Source organism: Rhagoletis zephyria, unplaced genomic scaffold, assembly GCF_001687245.7.
Source record: "Rhagoletis zephyria isolate East Lansing unplaced genomic scaffold, Rhagoletis_zephyria_1.1 Rzeph_scaffold_06002, whole genome shotgun sequence".
In the NCBI taxonomy this organism is placed as follows: Eukaryota; Metazoa; Arthropoda; class Insecta; order Diptera; family Tephritidae; genus Rhagoletis; species Rhagoletis zephyria.
In genome coordinates this window covers 25,517-36,424 of record NW_016163085.1, presented here as the reverse complement: position 1 = coordinate 36,424, position 10,908 = coordinate 25,517, and the positions used below count along the sequence as shown (strand labels likewise).

Sequence of the window (10,908 nt, the reverse complement as noted above, 5' to 3'; positions counted from 1 at the left end):
ACTACTGAACAGCGGCACAATAAGGAAAATTTCGTTATTTATCATAAAAGCATTAACAGTTTAATCATTTTTAGTGGTAGCTAAATATCTTTAAAAAAAGGGCTAAAAAAGAGCTAAAAAATTCGTTGTGGCTAAAAATGGTAGTTAAAATTTTTTACTTACATATACATATATAAGCATACACGCAAACATTTTTAATAAGTAATGGTATAGAAAAACAATGAACTCTGGAAAAAAGCAAATATTTTTCAAACCAACAACCGTTTTGTATTTAAGGGAAAATATACGACACCAGCTTGCTGGCTCCATCAGGTGATTTTACCATCAGGCTCGAAGCATATAACTTACCAACATGCTGCTACAATATTCATTTCTTTACAATGAGGTCGAGGAAAGATCGAAATGATTAGAGCCGAAATTTCATAATTTTTTACCGTTTTGTTAGACATTGATTTTTTTTTTAATTCACAACTGCAATATCGGGAACTTAATCCTCCACACACACGGCTTTGACTCATATAGTGCGAGAAATTTCCGCCAAAATACTTTTTACTTAGAAAATTGAGCTAATTTCACCACTTCTCTTTTGCCCTAGTGCCTTTTTTGATTGTATGAAAAAAGAAGGCACGCCCCTGTTGCGCACTTTCGCCACAATTATAACGAGTTGTCCCTTCTTGTTATCTACGTTCTTTGTTTGCAGTATGTATGTATGAAAACGTAAGGTACATACAATATATATATGTATATGTATATATATATCAGTCTTTCTTAGTTTAAAAATTCATCTCTTACATAAATGAAAAAAATAGATCAAATTAAGTATATACAACTTTTTCATTCCAAGTATGAATAAATTCTCCAAAGTTCTAAAAAAGGGCTTGGGGCAATTTTAAATTTATGTGGCCAAAAAAAAATATGTGGTAGCTAAATCTAGCCACCAAATGGCTAAAACGGCAACATTGTTCATGTGCCACTACAACAATGTGTGACAAATGGCCAAACTACGCCCCTGTCGGGTTGGTAACAACTAAGCATAAGCCGATTTGCCACAGGAAAATATGATTGTTTATCAACCTAATCCGCTATATAACTCAACAACATGAAATTATTAGTTGTGTCGTTATTGCAGAGGACCATCGATATATATTTACATACATATGTATATTTTCAAGTCGGGTTAATAAGTCTTCAATGAGAAATTGAAAATTGAAAAAATTGAGTACTTTCCCCTCAGTGTTGTTATCAGAAAGTCCTGAGTACTAATAGTCAAACTACTCATTTATGCCATACTACAAAAAAAAAAAACAAAAAACAAAAGTGTAAATGTGTTAGAAATTTTTGCCTAAAGTGCTCAGCAATGTCTTGTAAGGCTCATTAGTGCCATCACAGCCAACAAAATGCACAACCTCACCATTCTGTGAAGGGTTTTCAGATTTTTTCTGCGCGAAATGAGTACCTTAGACTTTTTGCAAGCTCTAAAAATCAGTACTCTTCAGTACACTTTTATTCAAAGCAAAATTATGAATGCATGTAAGTAACAGAAAATACTTTAAAACGCCAGAGTACTTATTTTTTAAAAATATTTTGGTATACGAATAATCTATACAAGGTGGTGTTACTGGATCAGCTGATCTTGTGTATGTGTTTCGCCTCACGGCTTCTAATGTCAAATTGAAAAATTGTGTTTGAATTTCCACACATACTCTTACAGATTTGGACAGTTTATGCCGCCAAAGCAAGAACAAAATACATGTAAATTAGTGTTTTTGTACTCCTGCTATCAACATATATTAATTCGCCTTGATAAATACCTTATATAAATATAAGTAGTATCATTGTACAACTAGGAGCCAATATATTAGGTTTGTTCCACAAGCTACTTGTAGAAAAACTCGAGCAAAGTTCAAACTGTGAGCGTATATCAAAGAAACTCTAAAACTTACTTGTGGAACGCGTATGTGTAACTCGAAGTGACTTCGAGTAGCTTGTGGAAGAAACCTTTTATTTAATATTTATGACAGTTTTGAATAGCAATAATGAGATCATTTCTACTTTCAGTGTTTAAATAGTCAAAGAATTCTTAACATTTCATTACCACATATTTTGTTGCTCTTCCAACAACACCTAAAATTCTACGGAAAGTGAGTACCGCTATTTTAAAATATCTGTTAATTTGGAGTTCGCCTTTAAAAGTTTTATTTAGAAGTCGCTTTGATTTCTAAAGGAGGTTGTAAATAAACTCCGAGCCCATGTATGTAATCGGAAAAGACGACCTCAACTTCAGTGGCGGCCAAGTAAAAATTAGAGCCCGCAGCTATGTCAAGATTAACACGAAAACTGTGCTGGAATGTCGCCGAACCCTACTGCAGATGGCTAAACGGAGCAGTTTGAACCTCGTCTGCTTTCCCTATCACAGAGATTTGTATAGAAGAACAAACCTTCAGGGGATGAGGGAACGATTAGCAAATAAAGGATGGATGCAGAGCACGAAATGCGGGATATCTAGGCAAACGTGGACTAGGTGAAATCGAAAAAAACCTCGAAGTTTACATTTGTTGAAAGTAGAGAATTTATCTAACATCAAGAGCTCGAAACGGCTATTCTCGTATAGGTAAACACCATGCGGAACGGCTAGAGTGCCGGTTTGCTGATGATGCACAAGCTTCAAAAACTAGGAGGACGGGGAGACAATTCCTCATCTCTTCAGTAATTATCCTACACTGGGACAGTTATCGACTAACTAGCAAACAGAACAGTTCAGCTCTTGACCGCTCTCTGCTAACTCACTCACTCGCGTTTCGTAGTCTGTGCTTTTGTGATTTATTTTTTTAACACTTTTTTCCTTCAGTTGTTGTTTGCATACTATTCAAGTGGTGAGAAATAAACATATTTATTGAGTTAGATACAATTCATTATGAAGGATAAGCCCTGGCCCCACCCAGGGAACCGGTTTAGTGAACTAGGCCGGAGTCCTCCACCCACGTCTAAGAAAAAAGGAAGATTAATACCAACATCATAAACGAAATATTTCCATATCTTCCAACCAAACCACAAACTAAGTGCTGCCCCAAATATTTCATGATAAAATCAGTTGAAAGTGACAAGTCTTTATCAAAATTCAGCGTTTTTGCAAAGAAAAATGCTTTAGGTTCAATTAGCACTGAAATAAGTGACATAAGCATTCTGCGCGATTGAAACATGACTGTGCTAACAAAAACAGAAAAGGTTGCTGATAAATTTGTAAAAACAAAAAATTTCGGCGGTCTCTGCCAAGTTTCAATTACCCTGCATGAAAACTTGAACTCTTCTAAAGGCACAATATACGACCGTAATTTAGTTACTACATCCGAATCAGAAATTCTTAACTCTTTAAAAGACGAAGGCGTTGCGCAAGTATACAAGTTTACGAAAAAGCAAGGTGACGAAATAATTCCAACAGGCTTGATACTTTTGACATTCAATTTATATCAAACACCTCAAACTATTGATGTTGCATGGTAAAAACTAGGGATGTTGCGAATGTGGAATTTTAGACATCCGCCGACGCGATGTTTAAAGGCTAACATCCGCGGATGCGGACGCGAATGCGGATGTCATGTATTTTTAAGAAATAATTTAGGTGAGCAAATTAGGTGATTTAAGTACGTAAAAAATGGAAGGGTTAGGAATTTTTAATAATTTTTTTTTAGTACTTCAATTTAAAAATTGGTACAATGTACTTGATAAAAACTTTTTAAAGGGTCGTAAATCAAACCTGCACCACTATATTTTACTATATTTTACTCGCTCGAGGCGACAAACTTGAAAAAGTTGAAACTTGACAATATTGTAAATTCTTTTCGATTGACGCTGCTCCAGTTGAGAAGACTTTCAGTTATGTTTATTTATTTTTATTGCGGTGAAATAATTCCGTTTTGAGAAATGCATCGGGGCTGCAAATGTCGGATGTATCCTCCTGACTTTCCTATTCACATTCTAGCATCATGGCACGATCGTTGTTAAAAAACCGTTGTTTTCGAAAGAATTCTTCATTCTCATTCTTTTGGTTGTTTCGGAATTTGGACAACCTGTAACATCATCAACGTTTTTCGGTTTTAGTTTATAATTCATTTTTAACGAAGGTTACCACCAATATTTATTTTTTTCTTTTACAATTTAATACAAAATAAACTCATATACATACCTGACCCAGCTTTTGTTCTATGGTAATTAATTAAAATTTTGTATTGAAATATTTTTCAATATGTGGCTTTCCTCGTTTAGCCATTTCAGTTTTAAAGCTATTTAAGTCCTCTTTCATTTGATACCAAACTTGTTTAATTTGGATAAGCGGTTTGTTTATTATCCGGAAAAGACTTTTCGGAATAACAAATTTTTGGCCAAGTTTAACTTGTAAAAAATAACTGTAATTTCCGGTCCCTGCAATATTCGTATTCGCAAAAGATCCGCATTGATTTTTGCGAATGAAAAAGCGAATGCGAATGTTAAAATTAATGCGGAAGCTCCGCGGCTGCGAATGCGAATATTCGCAGCAACCCTGGTACAAACTCAAAGTTCAGATATACTATTACCCCAACCCAATGCGCTGCAGGAATTGCCAGCTTTTGGGACATACAATTAATAATTGCAAAAATACACCGATTTGTCCAAAATGTAATTAAGCCCCACATGACCCAAGCACCTGCACACGCGAAATGTACGCTAATTGTTTAGAACCCCACCCGTCCACTTTCCGAAACTGCCCAAAATACATTCAGCATAAAGAAATTCTGAAAATAAAAGCCATAAAAAAATTTACCATATTCGAGGCCAGACGTACATATCGACAACAAAATCCAATAGTTCCCAATAGTCAACCTTACTCTACAATACTCAAAAATAACAAGAAAAACCAAGAAAACAACGAAGAAAGTCACGCCACTTTATCAAACAACAACATCAGCTCTAATAGATGGTGGAATAATAACAAGGTGTTGTCAGTAGCGACGTGTTTGTCGTAATTTTGAGAAGATCAGCATGCTTATTTTCAGTGCTGCCGATCTTAATTTTTATACTACTATTCGTTGGGAAAAAGTATCTAAAATATTCCATTTTAGTAATTCGTTTATCGCGATTTTTAAAGAACTTGGTGTTTTCAGAACGATATTAATATTTAAAATTGATGGATTTGTACAATTTTTGTCCTCAAAATGGAAAAAAATAAAAGATATCGTGGTTATCAATGGAAAAATATGTACACAAAAATCGTATGGAAAGGCGATTTTTTATATTAAATAACTTTTGCTGAATTGCAATAATATTGAGCCAAATGGACTACTGATACATTGGAATAGAGTGGCTGCATGGTTAAATTGGGAATTTCCTTATATTATCGATATTTATGTGTTTTAATCTATTTAAATAGTCATTTACAGTCTTATAGGAAATTGCCTTATTTTACGGTCTTTACCCTTTAAAAGTTACAATATATGTCCAAGCTATGAAGAGCTGCTGATACAAACATATATTCAGGCTTATAAGCCTGTACATTTGTCTACATTTAATTTGAAATAGTATGCGCCAACGGATTATAAGTAGTAAATAATTAGTACCCTTTATACTACTATAAAATGCGTGGCCGGAATAGACCTGCCGAAAAAGTGAGGTTAAGTTACTGACAACACCTTGTTATTAATCCACCATGGCTCTAATCTAGTAAAACAACAAGCTTGTTAAACTATCCAAGAACACGTTCCAAACACTCTCACAGCCTCTGAAAAGTTTCATCCACAAAAACATAACCTAAGCATCAACATCAATAGTAACTTAATTAACCCACAGCGACAACCATCTGAAACTGCTCAAAGTCAAACTCTAACCTCTCGCACAATCGCCGAGAAATAGCTTACACAAAACCACAAAAAAAAACTACAGCAACCTTCAATCTTCCAACAACAGCACATTGACCCAAACAAGCACAAGCTCAAATTCAACTTTAAATCTCACTGATCCGATTCCCACTCAATATAGTACAAACACATTTTCAACTCCAAACCTCACAAACACTTCCCACTTGCTAAAGAGCACAACCTCTTACTCAAATCTCCAAAATAACAAAACTTCAAAAATAAATAAAAGNTTTTACTTACATTTATTTAACTTTAAAAATCTTAACCACCTCCAAGCGGCCTCGAACCTGCGATTTCAGAACCAGAACCAGTAGTCTTCACGTGACGCCACAGCCGACACTTGTAAGAAAAGCAATTAATTGCGTTTTATTTTTGACTTTGGCAATTCAAAGGCAGATGTCGCTGATCGCCTAATTCTTCGAAATTGTCGAACTGGTAGGCACATACTAGTTAATGAACTAGTATTTTTTCTAACTGGTTTGGCTTTTCACTGCAGGGTAATTATGGTCCTTTACATTCTCCAGTGGAATATTAAAGGCTATCTAAATAATTGCACTGAAATCGAGATGCCTTCTATAGTGATAGCAAAATAATTTTTGTATGTTGAGAAAGCCAAATTTTTGGACACGTGGTACAGATAAAAGTCTATTCTTTTGTACAACTCGTGTGAACAATTACACGCAAGTTAAAATTTAAAAAAATATACAAATATTTTATCTGCCACTTGATGACAAATGTAACAGGCAAATGAGCACAAAAGAAAAAGTAATATCATCCCTGACTTATAACATCTGGGCTGGGCGGACTGCCTTCTTTCGTTAACTTAAAAATCCTTCAAGTTTTTATAAATTAAAATCATTATAAATTAAATAATATATCATCATGTTGATAATTTTATGAATTATATTTCATAGAATGAAATTGATGATAGTTTGTTAATTTATATCTTCTACGTCAAAAAGTTGATTTTTGATTAGGTCAAAATCACTGACATCAAAAACTGTCTTCATCTGACAGCTATTCATTTGGTGTCAAATGCGTTTTCATTAAATCTTAAAAACTGACCAAATATCGATATCGCAGTGCATGTCAAAGACTGTCGTCAAATTTCGGTGTCAGGTGATTGACATTCCGTTTTCATTACTGATGTCAAATGTGGAGTTAACTTTTTACAAAAAGTATAGAATACCGGCCTCTTAGCTATAGAGAGGTCAAACATGTAAAACTCTTCATGCTGATTTCAACCTTACCAAAATTATTTAGCGCAAGTAAAAAATTAAAAAGATATAGGAGGTTAAGTTACATTTTTCGATATATTAAATTTTAGTAATTAAAATATCAATATATGCAGTTCACATAACCAAGTAAACACCTAATGTCAAAATAAATATGACTAGTTTATCTTTCAGCTGATGTACATCATTTTTATGATTTTTTATATTTTTAAGTTGAAAATACCAAAAAAAAATAAATTTTTTTCATAAAATTAACCTTTTTTAAGAAAATTGCATAATTAATGCTGAAGAAATGTATATTATTTAGAAAGTACACGTTATTACCTTATATAGAAAGGTTTTTATAAGGCAAATTTTAAAGAAAGTAGTAATAAAAATCGAAATTTTATATATATTTTCTTTAAATGGCGTTTACCTAAAATTTGTTTTACAAATGGTTACAGTAAATACGTCGTAAAAAAGGTAAGTAAATTATCTTTGAATTTGCATCAATACTTTTCTAATCGGTCAAGTAGTTTCCGAGATATTAAACATATAAAAAATAGGAAAGTTTAATTTTAACCTGTTATATTTTCTTTGTTTTTTACTTGCCCCAAATAATTTCTGTATGGTTGAAATCAGCGTAAAAAGTTCTATCGATCTACATTTATGGCTTTTTTGTAGCTAAACGGTCAGTATTGTAGCTAGAGAATCACATTGCAAACGAAATCAAAATTGCCAACATGTTGGCAAATACATTTTGGTTGTGAAATGCTGCCACATCTGCGACGAGGGCCGTTTTCACTTGGCTTTCATTTTATATGAACGTGAGTGGTGATATATGTATGACAACAAATGGCATTTTTTCGAAAGCCGGTTTTCGTGTTACTCGAAAAATGGCTATTTGAAAAAAACCGGTTCCCCATTTTAAAATTAAGAAAAAAACTGATTTTATTTTACATATATATCCTCTATAGTGACACTTTCTGTTAGTCAAAAATCATCACCAAAATTACAATACGACTATTAAAACTAGGTATTTTTATGTATACGATTTTCGTTCGTGTTTCCTTTTATATATTAAGTAATTTTCTGCAGTGAAAATTTTCCAGTATTCAGATATAAAATTAATAAAAACGTTCAAGTTCCATTTTCAATGGAATCAATATTCATACGACGTAGCTGTTTAGCTCTACTGCTACGAAACGTCTTGCAACTGTTGAACCCAACAATTTCGTCTTACAGCCCTATTCGCGTGCAATGACAAAACTCGCCGCTATAACTATTGTCATGTTTTTATTCAATTGTCACGTTCAGGTGTGCAGAGGGCAATTTGAAAGCTCCAACGGTGACAATTGCTATTATTTTTGTGATGACTTATTGAGTAGGTGACAACGCTAAAACATATGTTTATATTTTAAATTTTTTTAATTTTGCAGAAAAAAGTTGCAAAATTTTACTAAATGAAAACTATGAAGCCATTTTATTAGCCTAAAAGTTATTACTTGCGTATGCATATCACAATAGTATCCATTGCAGAATATTATTTATGGAGGAAATAATTATTATGTACGCGGCTATTATTGTGAAGCAAGAAGTAATAAGAAGAAGATTTCTGAGGGAACTCAGAGACAACAGTTTTTTTGGACAGTTTTTACACGTTTGTAGTTCGGGTTAACTTCACAAAACTGTAGCTGCTCTTGTGTGGTGCATTCATATTTTCCACGCCTGTTACTTCACGAATTCATAATAAAATGAAATAAATTTTCCTATCATAAAATTACTCACTTTTCCGGCGTTCCGTAATCCATTGTGTGTATTTTATTTAAAAGAAATCCCGTCTACTGCAGTGGCGGTCAGAAAGAACAATTAAAATGTAAACAAAGAACAGCTGTTTCACTATGAGAAACTTTCGCCGCAATTGGTAAATAAAACGAGCTTTTCGCTTGTCATTATTGACTGTGCATAAACAGTGTATAATTATAAAGCAAACTCCTTAATAAACATATATTTAGAAACGTAGTGTTATTATAAAATATTTCAGTTACTTTATCAGATCAGTAATATAAAATTGGATAAATTCGTTTGCAGCTTCCACCTAACGAAGCGGCGTTACATTTAATATAAACTTCGTAAGTCTTTTCGATCAGCTTAACAGGTTAAGGACAGGAAGCGAAAAAATGTTGCGATGGAAAAAATGGCGGAAAGTTGACAACTGTTGAACTGAGCGGAACTACTCAACTGTGCGTTTCAAAGCCAACCAGTCAACGGTTAGACAACAGCTACGTCTTATGAACGCGCCCAATGAAACCGGGCATTATTTTTATAAATGTATAACTGTGGTTTAAGTATCGACTATTATTTTGAAAGACAAACATTCAAAAAAATAAAGTAAATAAAATACAATTTTTAAGTTTCAATTTATAGTCGTATGATAACAATCGACCTCCTCTAAAATCTACCACATTTTTGTGGATCTACCGTTTAATAGAAATATATGTGGGAACACTGCTGGCCACTCTTATCACATCTCTGTGTTTACGTGTAAAGCAAAAACACAAATGTCATTTCGTTTGAGAAATAAATACACAAATGTCTTTTCGAGAGCAAAATTCTCAATTTTCGGTAACTAATTGAATTTTTTCCATATTTTGTTATCAAATGATGTTAAAAGTTTTCATTTTTACAGATACCAGATATGGAAATGGATGAAGAATTATTTAATTTATTTGCTGCTGTGTTTTCCGAAGAGAATACACAACTGTCTACGCAGACATCAACACCTGAAATAAGACAAAGGAAAAGACTTCATGTCGTACAATGGACCACGGAGGATACACTTACCTTGATTTCGGCAGTTGAAAGCCATCCTTGTGTCTGGGAATATTCCTCACCAGAATATAAAGATCGCCAAAAAAGGGACAGTGCTTGGCGAAATATAGCAGAAAGTTTTGGAAGTCGCAACGTGGAAGAGTGTAAGGCGAAATGGGCCAACATTAAAACGGCCTATAATAGTGTTAAAAAAAAGTTAAATCAACTAAATCTGGTCAAGGTGTAAACGAAAAACCACATTGGCCTTTTTGGACTGCTATGAGTTTTTATTTCCGCCATGATTATGCCAAAACAACAGAGTCAGTAACAAATATTGAACATGAAGATTCGCTTAATAGCTCAGCATCAAACACGGCAGGGGGAACTTTACCTAAGGATCCTCCAGCACTTAGTTCCAACCAAGCAACGAAAACGCCCGACGAACATTTGAAATGTGCTGTTGAATTGCTGAACAACAACACAGAAGACCGATGGATACGGTGACCATAAATATATTTTGAAAATGCAGGACAATTTTTCAAAAAATTTACCTACATTAATTGCGTAGTATAAAAATAACAAAGATATACTACATATAATCATTCCTCGTCATTTGAATAGCGCACCCTTTTTCTGATTTTCTACCATACAAAGTATGCGTGACAAATTTTTATATGGAAGAAAATGCGTAGCACCGTCAAAAAAAATTGTCGCCCCTATGTTTATTTTTTTTTANGGTAATAAAATTCAATGATTTGCAAGCGTTGCTCGTTAGTAAGTCTATTCATGATGAAATGTCAAAGCATACTGAGCATCTTTCTCCTTGACACCATGTCTGAAATCCCACGTGATCTGTCAAATACTAATGCATGAAAATCCTAACCTCAAAAAAATCACCCGTTATTAATCTTTTAGTAATGAATATTTACAAAATTATGTTAATTCATATTACATATTACTTTACACAAAATATGAACCTCTGCAAAGCAAATTTT

General features: G+C 33.6%; 1 protein-coding gene across 1 annotated transcript; it reads left to right on the top strand.

The window, feature by feature from the left end:
- Nucleotides 1–9,686: 9,686 nt before the first annotated feature.
- LOC108372745 (uncharacterized) lies at nt 9,687–10,160 on the top strand. The gene is made up of 2 exons (XM_017628510.1): nt 9,687–9,727; nt 9,792–10,160. The coding sequence occupies exons 1-2, from the start codon at nt 9,695–9,697 to the stop codon at nt 10,158–10,160; spliced, it is 402 nt and encodes a 133-aa protein (XP_017483999.1). The 5' UTR covers nt 9,687–9,694.
- Nucleotides 10,161–10,908: the final 748 nt, after the last annotated feature.

Bases quoted from the DNA above. Each gene is read 5' to 3' on its own strand.
- LOC108372745 (XM_017628510.1), top strand. From the start codon at position 9,695: ATGTCTTTTCGAGAGCAAAATTCTCAATTTTCG. The intron at 9,728-9,791 runs GTAACTAATTGA...TCATTTTTACAG, and splicing joins AGCAAAATTCTCAATTTTCG to ATACCAGATATGGAAATGGA.